This window comes from Camelina sativa, chromosome 8, assembly GCF_030686135.1.
Source record: "Camelina sativa cultivar CO46 ecotype springtype chromosome 8, ASM3068613v1".
Lineage (NCBI taxonomy): Eukaryota > Viridiplantae > Streptophyta > Magnoliopsida > Brassicales > Brassicaceae > Camelina > Camelina sativa.
The window spans coordinates 29045963-29061373 of NC_141887.1; the positions used below are offsets into that span (position 1 = coordinate 29045963).

The following is a 15411-nucleotide window of genomic DNA, read 5'->3' on the forward strand; positions in this document are numbered from 1 at the left end:
GTATCACAAATATTAAAATTAAAATAAAATATAAAAAAGAAAGAAAAATTTAGCGATTGGAGCCGAGATAGGCTTGGCGTGCTCGTTATTACATTTTCAAAGGTCTCAGCTTTTCTCTCTCTCTCTCTCGCTTTCGAGATCATCGAACGCAATCAAAACGAAGAATCAGTTGAAGAGGAAGAAGAAGAAGAAGAAGATCGAGAAGCTTAATGGGTTGGATCCCGTGTTCTGGGAAATCGAGCGGGAGGACTAAGACTCGCAGAAACGGTGACCAAAAACTCAATAGGAAGTCCTCTAATTGTTCTCTGTCTACTTCAGGTAAGAGGGTTTCTCACACTACATCCTTTTAATTCTGGGTTTAAGCTTTTCAAGCTTAAAATTTTGGAAATTTTTAATCTTTGATCATTACTATGCTTTTCTGATTCCGCTGAGGCTAATGCTGATTAGGGTTTTTTACTTTTTCTTTTTGTTCCTTCTGATTTCAGTAGCTTCAGACTAGTCTGATTCACACTCTTAGTTGTATTTTGACCTATATTAATGTGTTATTTGCATGCCTATTTTGCGGGTTGATGTTGTGGATTTAAGTTATTCTGATGAAAGCTAAAACGGGACTTTGATTTGTAAAGCTTTGATTTTTGCTCCTGCGATGTAAAGTATTGATCTTTAGACACTTCTGTCTTAATTAATGATTCCGCTTTCTTTTTGGTAGAGAAATCTAAGGCCAAATCATCCTTTAGTGACAAGAGTGAATCCAAAAGTAAAGGCTCTGAGCACATTGTGGCACAAACGTTTACCTTCTCTGAGCTAGCTACTGCCACTAGAAACTTCAGAAAAGAATGTCTTATAGGAGAAGGAGGGTTTGGTAGGGTTTACAAAGGATACTTAGCCAGCACTGGTCAGGTTCGTTATTTTTTGACCGGTTCTCTAGTTTTAACCTTTTGAATGTTCTTAGTAATGAACGCTTACTTACTAACTTTGTTTTTCATTTGTAGACAGCGGCTATCAAGCAACTTGATCATAATGGTTTACAAGGAAACAGGGAGTTCCTTGTCGAGGTTCTCATGTTGAGTCTTCTTCATCACCCGAATCTTGTTAACTTAATAGGGTATTGTGCTGATGGAGACCAACGGCTTCTTGTGTACGAGTACATGCCTTTAGGCTCACTGGAAGATCATTTGCATGGTATGCGCTTCTGACGCGCCTATGGATACTTTCCAATTATTAAATAATGTATAGGAAACGTCTTAAAGTTTCAATTGAACGATTGTTTTTTATTATTCCAGACATTTCACCTGGGAAGCAGCCACTTGACTGGAACACCAGAATGAAAATAGCTGCAGGTGCTGCAAAAGGTCTGGAGTATCTGCATGACAAAACCATGCCTCCAGTGATCTATCGAGATTTGAAATGCTCCAATATTTTGCTCGGCGATGACTACTATCCAAAGCTATCCGACTTTGGGCTGGCCAAACTTGGACCAGTGGGTGACAAGTCTCATGTGTCGACTCGGGTTATGGGAACATATGGATACTGCGCTCCTGAATATGCAATGACAGGCCAACTAACACTCAAATCAGACGTTTACAGCTTTGGTGTTGTTCTGTTGGAGATTATTACCGGTAGGAAAGCAATAGACAGTTCAAGATCCACTGGAGAACAGAATCTAGTCGCATGGGTAAGGAAGAAAAAGAATTGGGAACAAAACTTTGTTTTCTCTCTAGATGTTTCCTTCTAATTGAATTCTATGAAATGCTCTCTTTTCAGGCAAGGCCTTTGTTTAAAGACAGGAGGAAATTCTCTCAAATGGCTGATCCAATGCTTCAAGGTCAGTACCCTCCGCGAGGGTTGTACCAAGCACTCGCTGTAGGAGCGATGTGCGTGCAAGAGCAGCCAAATCTTAGACCTCTCATTGCTGATGTTGTCACTGCACTCACTTACCTCGCCTCCCAAAACTTCGATCCTATGGCTCAGCCAGTCCAAGGCTCCCTTTTCGCTCCTGGGACTCCACCTAGATCAAAGAGGGTCTGAAAACAGTCCAAAAGAATCGCAATACCGAGTGAGTTATTTACCCTAGACTGATCCCGGGCTGTCTTTTTTTATCCGGATGGGTTTCAGACTAAAGTATAAAAGTATTTCGTAAGATCTGCCTGTAGATATTTGTAAGAAAAGAGAGAGAGAGAGAGAGAGAGAGAGAGAGAGAGAGAGAGAGAGATTTACAAAGAGGCCGGTTTATAATGTTGTTATAGGTGATGGTCTTCAGAAGTAGCATTTGCCTTTGAAATGTGATAATTTATCATTATATTGTATCGAGGAATGTTTCTGTTTTCATTCCTGAATTATTGTAATATATACTACAGCTCCACAACTCTTTGAAGGTTAGAGATTTTGATTGTATTACTACCATCTGTGTTAATTTAGTTTCTACAGAGCTCTCTCAGTCAAAACGATCAAAGGAAGCAAAACATAAAATTTCCAAAACCCCAAAGATGGACAAAATTCAAGTTGACAAACAAAGAAACATCAGTTGACAAAAACCTCGTAAGAGGAACAGAACTGACTCAGTCCGGTAGTCACGGATCACGCACGAAGTTTTAATCCTTAAAAGAAAGAACTTTCTTCTAGGTTGAAATCCCAAAGTTGACCAAAACTCATCATAGACACACAGGACAAGACCACACTCCCTCTCCTCTCCATGGAGTCAACAAAAAGAACATCTTTCCGATCAAAGTCTTGAGAAAGGAGAAAGAGAGAGAAATCAACTGATGGGTAACCTCGGGTGCGACTCCCATGGCGAATTGAACGACGCAGAGTTTAGTAAACCATTGCCTTCAATTGGTTTATACGTTGCTGCAGCTTCACTGATCTGCGGACTAGCCATGGCCGCAGATCTTCTTCACGGCTTCCGACACCGCAAGTTCTGGTTCCCCTGTAAGTTCTTCTCTCTCAACGCAACTTCTCTGACTTTCATCGGCGTCGGGATCAAACTCTCTGTCGATCTCAACACTTCGATGCCGAGTCGCCACGACCAGTTATCTAAACTCAGTAGCAGTGTCTTCGTGTGCACCGTGATGGGCAATTCCATGCCATCTCTGGGTATTATGGAGAACCAAGATCTCCTCATGAATCTCATGGCTTTAGGGATTCTTGTTATCACTGACGTTGTCAACATATGTATCCAGTTAGGCACAGGTGCCATCTACGCCTTTAAAGAAGAACACTATCTTGTTCTGCTTCTCATGCTTCTTATGCTACTAATCTTGAGCTTCTCGGCCACTGCAGTCCCCACCACCAAAAGGATCTTGGAAACCAAATACAAGAAGAAGTACGTTGCCTTGCAGTGTCCTTTGGCTACAGAGAGAACAACAGTAGCTAAGAGGATTCAGCAAGATTTGTCCAAGTTCTGGATGATGGCTCACACCAGTAGCCCTCAGTTCGTTATGGCTCGTTCTGTCACGTGCACTGCTTCTGGCTTCTTCTGTCTATTGAGTGCCGTTACGTTAGGTGAGGCCATGGTTCGATCTTATTTGCTGAGACCGAGGTCACTCGGATTCTGCCACGGAGACTCTGATTACAAATGGTCAACCTTTTTGGTTCTTGTATGCCAGACTGGTGCAGTAGCCATAGGGACTGTTGCTCCTGCCATCAGATGGTTCACGGCTGTGAATTTTCACTGTCCAATAAGAGGGAAGAAGTCTTACAGAGATGAGTTTAGAGTAGAGAGTCACTGGACACAATGGTTCTCTGAGAAGAAACAACGTCCCTTAAGCCTTTCGATCCTCAAAGACCGTAGCTGCAGGAAGATTGCACACGATGCAAAACGCTGGATACTGGATGTATGTATAGGAATACAGTATGTTATCGTGTTTGCAAGCAAAATTATCCGTTACATCTCGGTCTACTGTGTAAGTAGAATCTTGATCTGCTGTTATTTTGCAGTCAGAGCAAGGGGTACTGTTTCTCACGTTGTTGAGTCAGAGAGTTCAAATCCAAGCTCGAGACAGGAGCTTGCGAGGTTTGTCTTGCATCTTGAAGGAGAGGAAGAGCTGGTGGATTTGATGGTGCGGAGCAACTGTGAGGCCACGGATCATTGGATAAAGAACGGCAGAAAAAAACAACCGATAAATTTGATAGAGCTTTTGGAAGAAAAAACACCCGTTTCAAAAGGATTTGAAGGGATTAAAGAGTTTGACAGCAACGAGGTGGCTTCTCTTGCCGCATCTGGTGAGCCACCGAATTGTTGGGCTCTCCCGCTGGTAACACTTGCAACCATCGCTGTTGCTCTTCCCAATGTCAAGCCTTGCTCCGTGGAGAAGTTGCTTAATGCTGTCAATGAGGCCCTGGAATCTGTCAGCAAGTTTGAACACATTTTAGATACCGGAGGAGAGTTAGCTAACCTCAGGAAAGCTGCTGAGGTAGTTTGGCTAGGAGTTGATCTCTATCATAAGTGGTTTGATGTGGATCTTCGGACACTATCCAAGCAACAAAAAAGTCCAGAAGAAACACTTAGGGAGCTCGTAGAGGTCGCAAAGAAAGAGTTTTCAGAGTCGTGGCAGTTGAACCTAATGGCGTGCATGAAGCACAAACCGTCTCATTGGCCTATCAAGACTCTAGCGGCCAACTCCATGTACCGGATATGTCAAACCATTCTCCACAGTTACGAATCAAGAGACTACGGAACAGGGGAAGCTCTGTTAAAAAAGCTGGTAACCACAATCTCGGACATAGTTTCAGGTTGTTTTTGCAATGTAGGGCAAGTGATATCTATCAAGTGTTTGGTGACAGCTGTAGAAGTGAGGGAAGAATCAGTAAGAGGAGCAGCCCTGCATCTCGGAAGAACAGAGAAGATTATAGAGATTGTAGAGAGAAGATGCTTACCTGAACTGAAATGTGATAGGATGAAGAACATCGATGAATGGAGAGCATTCTACAAGATTAACTCTTCTGAGTGTAATAACAAGACAGCTTCACCCGGCTCAAATGAGCTGTGCATATTTGTTGATTGATTTGCAGACTTAAGTATGAAGTGTTGCTTACGAGCTGTTTGTATCCATATAGAGGACTTGGTTTATAATGTTGTTTATAGGTGATGTCTTCACATGTATTGTTATGTAGCACATGCTTTGAAATGTGACAATAAGATTAGTGTAAAGTGTATGGCTTCTTCTTCGGTGTGTAGTTCCTGGTTTGTGAAGCACAAAAGACACAAGCTTCAGAAATTATCCCAAGTCCTAGAGAAATTACAAAAGGAAATTAGGATTCTGATTTTGGAAAAAAAAAAGGAAAGTTCAACTAGAAAACTTTTCATAAGAAAGGACCCAAGTCCTAAGCAGTTACAATATCACTAAGCGTTTTAAAGAGAAAGGGTCACCAGACAACAACAAACAGAGAGTTCCTTACTTGGCTCAAATAAAAAAGATAAATCATAAAAAAACCAACACAAAACAATGACTAAGAAACAACTTAGTCGACTTCCTCGATCTTGGGGCCAGCACCACCTGAGGCAGGAGGAGCTTCATCGTAGTCCATTCCAGCAGCTCCAGGACCACCGGCTTCACCACCAGCTCCTCCTTGGTAAATCTTAGCGATGATCGGATTACAAACACCCTCCAACTCCTTCATCTTGTCTTCGAACTCGTCCGTTTCAGCCAACTGGTTACCCTCGAGCCACTGAATAGCCTGCTCAATGGAGTCCTCGATCTTCTTCTTGTCTGCTGCGGGAAGCTTCTCACCAATCTTCTCGTCTTGGATGGTGTTTCTCATGTTGTAAGCGTAGTTCTCAAGAGCATTCTTGGCCTCGACCTTCTTCTTGTGTTCCTCGTCCTCAGACTTGTACTTCTCTGCCTCTTGAACCATCTTCTCGATCTCGTCCTTGGACAGACGACCCTTGTCATTGGTGATGGTGATCTTGTTCTTCTGTCCGGTGGTCTTGTCCTCAGCAGATACGTTGAGGATACCATTGGCGTCAATGTCAAAGCAGACAGTGATCTGAGGCACACCACGTGGAGCCGGAGGGATTCCAGAGAGCTCGAATTTACCGAGAAGGTTGTTGTCCTTGGTTCTGGCTCTCTCACCTTCGAAAACCTGGATCAAAACGCCGGGCTGGTTGTCTGAGTAAGTGGAGAAGACCTGCTCCTTCTTGGTCGGGATGGTTGTGTTTCTCTGGATCAAAGTGGTCATGACACCACCAGCAGTTTCAAGACCGAGGGAGAGAGGAGTGACATCAAGCAAGAGAAGATCTTGAACCTTTTCGTTTCCTTCACCGCTGAGAATAGCTCCCTGGACGGCTGCACCGTAAGCAACAGCCTCGTCAGGGTTGATAGATTTGCAGAGCTCTTTACCATTGAAGAAATCTTGGAGAAGCTGTTGAACTTTGGGGATACGGGTGGAACCACCGACAAGAACAACTTCATGGACTGAGCTCTTGTCCATCTTAGCATCACGGAGACACTTCTCAACAGGCTCCATACACTTCCTGAAAAGATCCATGTTAAGCTCTTCGAATCTAGCACGGGTAATTGGAGCAAAGAGGTCAGCTCCTCCGTAGAGAGAGTCAATCTCGATGGTCGTCTGCGCCGTGGAAGAAAGAGTTCTCTTTGCTCTCTCGCAAGCTGTTCTCAGCCTCCTAAGGGGTCTTGCGAGGCCAGTGATGTCCTGCTTGCTCTTCCTCTTAAACTCTTGAACAAAGTGGTTAACCATTCTGTTATCGAAATCTTCACCACCAAGATGAGTGTCTCCAGCAGTGGCCTTGACCTCAAAGATACCTTCTTCAATTGTAAGAAGAGAGACATCAAAAGTACCACCCCCAAGATCAAAGATCAGAACGTTCTTCTCTCCAACACTGGTGGCCTTCTTGTCAAGACCGTAGGCGATGGCAGCAGCAGTGGGCTCGTTGATGATACGCAGAACATTCAAACCAGCAATGACACCAGCATCCTTAGTAGCTTGACGCTGAGAGTCATTGAAGTAAGCAGGAACAGTTACCACAGCGTTCTTGATAGTGGTGCCAAGGTAAGCTTCACTAATCTCACGCATCTTAATGAGAACCATGGAAGAGATCTCCTCAGCGGCGAACTGTTTCTCTTCACCCTTGTAGTTGACTACAATCATTGGTTTCTCAGCAGTTCCGGAAGAGATGATAGTGAAAGGCCACAACTTCCTGTCGCTTTGGACAGATGCGTCACTGAATCTACGACCAATCAACCTCTTTGCATCTGTCAAAGTTAAACAAAACAACATCAATAGACCGAACACACAAAAATCAAAATCAAAGCGAATCAAGTTTTAAGAACAGAGTATGTAATAAGATAGAGTTTACAAATCAATCAATTTATACTAAAATTCTTTGGTCAGAGAAGATAAAAATCATAACTTTTTCAACAAATCCACAGGAATAGTTCATAATCAGAGCTTATATGTATAACGCAAAGAAGTAATTTAACTCAAACCCTAAAAGTCATCCTATACAAACCCTAAAAATTCGCACTTTAACTCAAACACGAAACAACCAGAGAGAGAATTAAGAACAATGTATGTAAATAAGATGAGAGAGTATACATACCGAAGACAGTGTTAACAGGGTTCATGGCGACCTGGTTCTTCGCAGCATCACCGATCAGCCTCTCGGTGTCGGTGAAAGCGACGTAAGACGGCGTGGTCCGGTTACCTTGATCATTAGCAATGATCTCAACACGGTCATGTTGCCACACTCCAACACAAGAGTAGGTAGTACCAAGATCGATACCGATCGCAGGACCTTCTCCCTTACCAGCCATTGTTATCACAAAGGATTTTTTAGCTTATTAAGAAGAAAGAGACGAAAACTTTTCAGAGCTGCTTAGGTTTTTAGGTTTTTAGAGAGTTTGTGAAGAAAGAGCAACCAAGTCAGGGTTTTTTATAGAGGTTGATGAGAGGGTTCCAGAATGTTCCTGTAAAGTGTAAAGTGTAATTCACCGTTAAATTAGGTTGAGATTGATCTGACGGATGTTAAGTAAAAGATACCTATTTCCAAATCCTAAGGCAGAGATTTTTGGTCCAAATCCTAAGGAAAAAAGTGATATTTGTCCAAAAACGGAAAAGCGCGTCTGCGAGAGAATTGGAAAACTGCTCCAACGTTCATAATTGCCACGTCGTACGCAGTAGTGGGCCTATAAGAGATTTCTATACGTAGTCTGTGGGCCGTTGTGAGGCTTTTCTTTTACTGATTCGGAATTATAGTTAGAAAAGCTTATTTACTTAAATTTACTTTTGGGGCCTAAAGTTGATGCATTAGTTCGGTTTGGATTGAGTTCGGTTCGATTTTTTCGATTTTGGTAAAACTCAACCAAAGTTAGTTTGATTTGGTTTGTGTTGGGATCGATTTATGTTTGGTTCCGTATTAGTTCGGTTTAAAATCAATTTATGTAACAAAATAAAATTGATTATGGTTTTGTACAAATAGTTAATCAAAGAAATTAGAAAATCTAGAAAATTAAAATTAAATACCTAATTTATATTTATATTAAACATAATTAAATCTATATTTATATTTGTAATTTTATTAGAAAAATTAAAATAAAGTAAATAGAAACCAAATGCAAGTAATAGCTAAATATTTATAATTTTAAATAATATTATTAATTATTTTAAGAAATATATTGGATTATTGGTTCGGTTCGGTTTAAGGAAAAAAGAAAGTACCAGCTAGAAAAGAGGGTCATCAAGTAAATGCTCCAAGGCAAACTCTCTTTGGCATACATATCTTGGATCACATTTACGAAGAACACCGTGTCCATATCCTGGAACAACCTGCAGACAAATTATGACGAGGTCAACAGAGATATTTAGTAGACTATCCTCGTAACATTACAACGTTAACTAGGAGAAAGAAAAATATAAATTAGTTATCGAAATCTCTTGATAGACCAAATTTTGAGGTGATAAATTTGAGGACTCATAACAAGATTTTAATTCATTTTCGCATGCTCCATCTGGATGAAACTTCATCTGTCATGTTGGTTGGCTTGAAAAATACAGGACCATAAAGCAAAGAATGACAAAGTATGGGGATTACGTGTTTTTACCTTGCCACTGTTTTAATGTCTCTTTAAACTGGTCTTTCAAAATATTTTCTCCACACTCCTCGACATGATCCAAAGCAAAACTTCCTGTTGCAACAAGACAAATAAGAGACTAAGAAGCTGATCCCACCAACTTATCGTTGTACCACAAAACTATCACAAACTATTAATAGAGAAAAGTCATGCAGCTCTGGCGTAGATAAAAGAGTTCACATTTATTAAAGATATAGACAAGAGAGAATACCTGACTAGTCAAACCATGGAGTGGCCCAGCTACACCATTTAATGCAGCTGCAAATGACAGATATGGATCTGAAAGCGCACTACTGACCTAAATGCACAAGTATTATTATCAGCAACAGATGAATTATCAGAAACTTTTATAAGGTCAATCCTTCACAGAACACATGGAGAGGGTAAGCACGCATACCAGGTGACCAGTGTGCGCACTAACATTTCCACCTTCATGATCACAATAGAAAAAATAACTAACTATTAAGAGAAAACTAACTATTAGGGTCGTCACACTACTGAAACATGTGTTAAAAACCACCAAGCATGCAAGTTCATGTTTTCATCAAGGCCTTCTTAACCATAAGATAAACACTATCGTAATTAAGTTTCATGATTTAGAGTATTGCAATTACTGCAACATACATGAACACGGGGTTCCCCAGTCTACGTTGTGCAGTTTTGCTAGCATCTCCGGCCCCATGGTTTGAAACCATCATCGGTCAAGGGACGGAGTAGGCTACCGATAATGATAAGGTCAGCTTCGGTCAAAGAGGAGACATCCCCTAAAGTAGATGGCTTTTCTCTCGAGATTTCTTGTTCCTAGCGTCTTGCACTAGTTTAAGTGTGAGTAATGAGTATGAAGGTTGGTGAGTACAATTTCAAAATTATTGTATAAATAGTAAAATACTCTAGTTTCAATAGCTTTGATGATTGAGATTTTGATAGTATTACTATCATAAATTCACAATTCATGTGTTAAAAAGATTTAACATTAATGTCAAAGGTAACACTAAAAATACAGATCAAGCTCTGTTGTTGCATGTAAAGTACACATCTTACTGCATCATATGATTCTTACTTCATATCCAAGGACCGTACCAGGTGGTTTAATGGTCTGGTACACTTTACTTCTTACTTCTTAGTGCTTCCTTACTGCAAGAATATAACCGGAATAAGACTCAGATTTGGTATTAGACCATTAACAGAGGAAGTATTTAACAAAGTCATTTGGACATAGTAATAGATGATGATTAATTCATGGCCCTTGCGTTTAAAACGATTTAAGATGCAAAACGCCCGTTGGAGAAACTCAGAAAGATGGGTTTGTCTCTGAGCTGGCTGCTAAACCAACTCTGTTTTCATTCCCAGAACGGAAAGCAACAAACATTCACACCTAGACAACGAGATTATAAAAGGCCTAGCTTCTAATCCCCAACAAAATATGAAGCAACTCACCTTAATTTGTATCCAATAAAATCATGTGGTTGTTCAGTTAATAAAGAGTATACCCTAATGATATGACTTACCATGAATTTTTTCTTGAAAATCTCCATAATCTCCTTAGGATCGATTTTCGTCTGTGCATAGGCATCAACCTTGTTCAATTCCTACAAACATAATACGAGACTGTGCTTTAGTACCAATCACTAATAAGGATAAATGTAATCTTGATGGAGATTGCATATGTACCTTGATCCATGCCGATAGTTTGGGCCGTTCTGCAGTGACGTCGAACTTGAAAAACTCATTAAGCACAATTTGAAACCTTTCCATGAACGGGATATACGCGATATCAACCTTGAAAAAAAACAAAGAATTAATGTAAGCAGTCCATTTAAGAACAAACGAAAGAGTAATAATATAGGATCTTAAAAAAAGGCCAGTGAGGCTTATACCAAGCTTAACTGACCAAGGAAGAATGGCCCGTCATCGAACTTATACAGAGCGTTTTCCAGATAATCTAACACAGGTGCTGCAACAAGAATATGAAATGTCTGGTCAGGTTAGATCTTCACCCTTGATAGACCGAAACTTTGAGGAGTTAAAAAGTCTCACGGGTTTCTTTAGAGGGGTCTCCTTTGAGTGACGCATACATAGTTTTATAGAAAGTATCAGCGTACTTCAATAACTCGTCGCCAAACTCTCTTTTTGCATGATCCTAGAGAGGGACCCCAATGAATTGTAGAATCAGAGAATTAAAAATGAAGGGATAACACAATACCAGGTATGGTATGGTCATGGACTCATGGTGTTACCTCGGGGTAAAGGGAAGCCCCTTCAAAAGTGTTATCAAGATATTTGATCAAATCCAGACTCTCCCCGATGATTTTCCCATTGTGCTCAAGCGCTGGCACCTGCGCGCAAAAGATAACGACAAGTTATAATAACCAAAAAAGTGAAAAATGTAACATATGAATTCGTGAGTTACTAAATAGATTTGTAACCTTGTTCTCTGGATACACTTTCTCCTTGTACCAATCAGGCCTATTCCCAAGATCCAAAGGAACAAGTTTGATCTTTTCTTGCAAACCCTACAATCCGTGGAAACCAACAAAATCTTTCTTTCAGAATCCAACTTGTACTTATAAAATATAGTAAACATAGGCAGAAAGATCTAAAATTGTTTTGCAGATTAGCTAATGTATAGTTTCTTGGAAATCTCACTATATTGTAGAAGGTGAGAGAGACTAGTACAAAGGAGAAGCTGTTAAAACCTTGAAGTTTCTGGTGATCCAAACTCGTTGAGCAAATGGGCAAACGTAGCTTGTGTACAATCTTTTTGGTAACACAAAACAATAAGAAGATAATTAAAGATATATCTATAACAAAATTGTTGTAGAGGAGTTGTTAAGCTAAAACCAAATACATAAGACGCTAAATGAAGATTTATTTTAACCTAGTGGTTCCGTCGAACACAGCCGGTGGATCAGCAGTAGCATCGAGTGGAGCTGGACGATCTTCTACAACACTGTCTCAACTCAATAGGATCACGCCACACAAAAACAACAACAACAAAGGAAAGACTTAAATTCTAAAAAATCTTATTTGTAAAAATACATGAAATTGCGGAACTCAAAATCCCAGAATTTGGATAAAGAATAACAAAAGCTTACATAGGAGACGCCATTGACGAATATGTATTTCAAAGATCTGACTGATTCTGTAGAAATTAAGGTTTTTTTGATCATACGAAACAACAACCCCCCACACAAAAACAGAGAGTAGTGATAGCGTTATTCGTATGTTTCTCGAAAATTACAGACTATGAGACACGTGGCAATGTTGAGGATAACTCGATATATCATAGTGGGCCGTGAATGATCCAATTCAATAACGAACTAAGAGGCCCATAGTTTTTAGATCTCAGTCATAAACAGAGCCCATTTTATTATTTGAAAATCCAAGCACCAGAAGTAAACCATATCTCTTTTGATTAAAGTAAAAAGTAAATACAATAACAACAATACATTTTTGGTGGAAGTAATCTTTCTTCTCTTATAAACCAACATGGCATCGTTACCCCACGACACGGTCCGATTGATTTGGTACTTTTACTGCAAAAAGAAAAAGCGGAATTGGTTACCTTTGTTATAGAATATACGTTAAACCGGAATGGAGGAAGACAAAAATGGCCAAGCAAACATGAAATTAAACCTTTTTAGAAAAAAACGATTTTGGTTATCTGTTGAGTATGTAGAAGCTCGTACGTACCATGAACTTCTTGAAATAGTTAACTGTATAATCCGAGTCGGTTTTCGTCTGCGTATATGCAACCATCTTATTCATTTTCTGCACATGCAAAATTAGAGTTAAAGCAATTGATCAAGAAGTTAAATCATATTTTAAAAGCTTTACCATGTTCATGTGCATACATATATATATATATATATATATATATATATATATATATATATATATCACATCCATGTGTGTACCTCAATCCAAGCAGCTAGTTTTGGACGTCCGATTATAATTTCGTATTTGAAAACTTCGTCGAGGAAGACTTGAAATCGTTCGATAAATGGTAGATATGCGATATCAACCTGAAAAAAAAAAATTGAGAAAACTTTTCTAACCATAGTGAAACATTAAAGAAGGTTTCATTTTTATTTTACTAAAACTTTTTATACCAAACTAAGCTCGCCGAGGAAGAATGGACCATCATCAAACTTCTTCAAAGCATTTTCCACGTGATCAAAGACCGATGCTGCGTCAAATTAAAACACACAAGTTCATTTTTAGATCCTACTTCTGAAAGTTTGACTCGTGCTAATAATATATTTATATATATATATATCTATATATAGAAAAGGTATATATAAAATGTAAACGTATATACAATTAATCGAGTTGGTCATATACAATTAACAAGTATATATATTCTCACGAAAATCAACCTTACCTGTTTCTTTAACCGGGTCACTTTTGAAAGAGCCAAACACGGTTTTTACGAATGTTGCATCAACATATTTCAGCAAGTCCTCGCCAAACTCTCTCTTCGTAGGATCCTAGACCAACAATAAATAAATAAACAATTAAATACCATTGAAAAATTATCACATAACATGAAAAGAACAAGCTCTATAACATCCAAGCAAGATCTTACCTCGGGGTAAAGTGAAGGCCCGTTGAAGTTGCTATCGACATATTTGATTAAATCAAGACTCTCCCCTATGATATTCCCATTGTGTTCAAGGGCCGGAACCTACATATATCATTATCACAATCTTAGACTCTTATTATTGTCACTTTTGAAGGAACCTTAATTAATTAGTTTATAAGGATTTATCAAATATCGGTCACCTTGTTAGCAGGATTTACTATCTCCTTGTACCAAGCTGGCCTATTAAAAAGGTCTATAGGAACTAATTTGATCTCCTCTTGCAGACCCTAAAACACCCCCAAACATCAAACGATTATCATAAACCAATCTTGCTTTCGAAATTTTAAAGTCTCAATCTCAATTTACACAACCAAAAAAAAAAATCAAGTACCTTGAGGTTTCTGGTAATCCAAACACGTTGTGCAAATGGGCAGGTGTAGCTCATGTACAACCTTGTTTGTTTAAAATTTTAATTAGCAAACGAATTTACAATAACACATCGAAAATTAACAAATATTTTTGAAGCTCCGACTATTATTAAAATACTAGAGAAAATAAAACCTCGTGGTTCCGTCGAACAAAGCAGGTGGCTCGGAGGTAGCATCGAGCGGAACTTGACGATCTTCTACGATAATTTTTCTTGATAAAGAAATACAATTAAAAGGAGAGAAGTTTAGATTTAACATGACGATAAACTCAACTTTATAATAATCAAGAAACCTCATAAAGTAGAATAGGATCTTACTGAGGAGATAGAGCCATGGAGAGGATGGGTAAGAGTTGTTACTTCAGGGGATTTACAGAATGATGTTTTGCAGGAACTTATGGATCAAACACATAAACCCACGTGTTTATATATATATATATACACTCAAATACTCAATGTAAACTGGAATTAGAGGCTAGGTTCACGCTTATCGCACCACCAACCGTGAATTTCAATAGAAAAAGTTAAAACACGTCAGCGTTTGATTATCTCTGTCGTTGTTGAACTTTCTTATTTTTCATTGTGAGGGTCAAAGGTTTGAACTAAAGCTTCTGGATACTTTGTTTGCGGGAATACTATAATAAACTCAAATTATTATTATTATTGTTATTTATTTATTTGGTTTTGACGTTATGAATTTTATATTAAATGAAAACAAGTTTAGAGGAAAATTTTGGTAAATGATTTGATATAAATTTCACTAGGAAGAACACTATTTAATTTGTTTTACTCGAAAACTTCATTATGACATTGGGCAATGGACACACACCTATATAAAGAAAACAGTAAAGGGGGAATAAAATAATGGTCAAAAAGCTCATGCCGTTTAACGCAGCCTCACCAAATCATATATGCTCAATTTCGTATAATTATAAAGTATATCTCAATTTCTTTCATGTTTTTTTTTCTTCTTTTCTTTTCTTTTAGGCCTTAAAAAAGCTTCTGGAGTTCTTGTTACTAACACCTTTAATCAGAAGTATATGTTTTCTTTGAACATATCTAATTTTTTTTGTTTTGAACATGCCAATTGCTTTTGACCAAAAAAAAAAAACATGCCAATTGCTATATATACAGTAATACAGATTTATATTCTACAAAACATAAGGTGAAATTAGGAACCAAATTCTTCATACTTGTATTCATTTTTCCGAGCAAGAATACTTTTTATATTCACATGCATCGTTCAGATAGCCGCAGAAAATATATCCAATGGTCAAATAAAGAGGCACAAAATACACAACAATACAATA

At 38.7% G+C, this 15411-nt stretch overlaps 6 protein-coding genes across 11 annotated transcripts; 2 read left to right on the forward strand and 4 right to left on the reverse strand.

The window, feature by feature from the left end:
- LOC104708866 (putative serine/threonine-protein kinase PBL7) lies at window positions 1-2400 on the forward strand. Its single transcript, XM_010425516.3, has 5 exons — window positions 1-318; window positions 710-900; window positions 993-1182; window positions 1284-1675; window positions 1765-2400. The coding sequence occupies exons 1-5, from the start codon at window positions 210-212 to the stop codon at window positions 2026-2028; spliced, it is 1146 nt and encodes a 381-aa protein (XP_010423818.1). The 5' UTR covers window positions 1-209; the 3' UTR covers window positions 2029-2400.
- Window positions 2401-2498: 98 nt separating this feature from the next.
- LOC104708867 (uncharacterized) lies at window positions 2499-5149 on the forward strand. Of its 6 annotated transcripts, none has more exons than XM_087460938.1 (3): window positions 2541-3189; window positions 3280-4703; window positions 4783-5149. In XM_087460938.1, the coding sequence occupies exons 1-3, from the start codon at window positions 2763-2765 to the stop codon at window positions 4786-4788; spliced, it is 1857 nt and encodes a 618-aa protein (XP_087317064.1). In that variant the 5' UTR covers window positions 2541-2762; the 3' UTR covers window positions 4789-5149. The 6 variants fall into 6 exon arrangements, 4 of the variants coding, with proteins under 4 accessions (XP_087317063.1, XP_087317061.1, XP_087317064.1 ...); XR_015563621.1 differs by having other exon boundaries at window positions 2621-3850; window positions 3937-4703; XR_015563620.1 differs by having other exon boundaries at window positions 2631-3833; window positions 3937-4703.
- A 113-nt stretch (window positions 5150-5262) lies between these two features.
- Window positions 5263-9369, reverse strand: LOC104708868 (heat shock 70 kDa protein 2). Its single transcript, XM_010425523.3, has 5 exons — window positions 9301-9369; window positions 9060-9143; window positions 8677-8784; window positions 7559-7925; window positions 5263-7211 (listed from the first exon to the last, which is right to left on the reverse strand). The coding sequence occupies exons 4-5, from the start codon at window positions 7770-7772 to the stop codon at window positions 5461-5463; spliced, it is 1965 nt and encodes a 654-aa protein (XP_010423825.2). The 5' UTR covers window positions 7773-7925; window positions 8677-8784; window positions 9060-9143; window positions 9301-9369; the 3' UTR covers window positions 5263-5460.
- LOC104709975 (uncharacterized) lies at window positions 8680-9771 on the reverse strand. The gene is made up of 4 exons (XM_087461352.1): window positions 9714-9771; window positions 9487-9518; window positions 9301-9387; window positions 8680-8784 (listed from the first exon to the last, which is right to left on the reverse strand). The coding sequence occupies exons 1-4, from the start codon at window positions 9769-9771 to the stop codon at window positions 8680-8682; spliced, it is 282 nt and encodes a 93-aa protein (XP_087317478.1).
- A 209-nt stretch (window positions 9772-9980) lies between these two features.
- LOC104708870 (glutathione S-transferase L3) lies at window positions 9981-12409 on the reverse strand. The gene is made up of 10 exons (XM_010425524.3): window positions 12185-12409; window positions 11968-12039; window positions 11786-11846; window positions 11516-11602; window positions 11327-11425; window positions 11127-11229; window positions 10967-11043; window positions 10761-10868; window positions 10598-10678; window positions 9981-10223 (listed from the first exon to the last, which is right to left on the reverse strand). Exons 1-10 carry the CDS (start codon window positions 12196-12198, stop codon window positions 10221-10223), a joined length of 705 nt encoding a protein of 234 aa, XP_010423826.1. The 5' UTR covers window positions 12199-12409; the 3' UTR covers window positions 9981-10220.
- Window positions 12410-12424: 15 nt separating this feature from the next.
- Window positions 12425-14711, reverse strand: LOC104708871 (glutathione S-transferase L1-like). Its single transcript, XM_010425525.3, has 10 exons — window positions 14420-14711; window positions 14236-14313; window positions 14066-14126; window positions 13875-13961; window positions 13678-13776; window positions 13474-13579; window positions 13202-13278; window positions 13007-13114; window positions 12783-12860; window positions 12425-12625 (listed from the first exon to the last, which is right to left on the reverse strand). Exons 1-10 carry the CDS (start codon window positions 14434-14436, stop codon window positions 12623-12625), a joined length of 714 nt encoding a protein of 237 aa, XP_010423827.1. The 5' UTR covers window positions 14437-14711; the 3' UTR covers window positions 12425-12622.
- Between the last annotated feature and the right edge of the window lie 700 nt (window positions 14712-15411).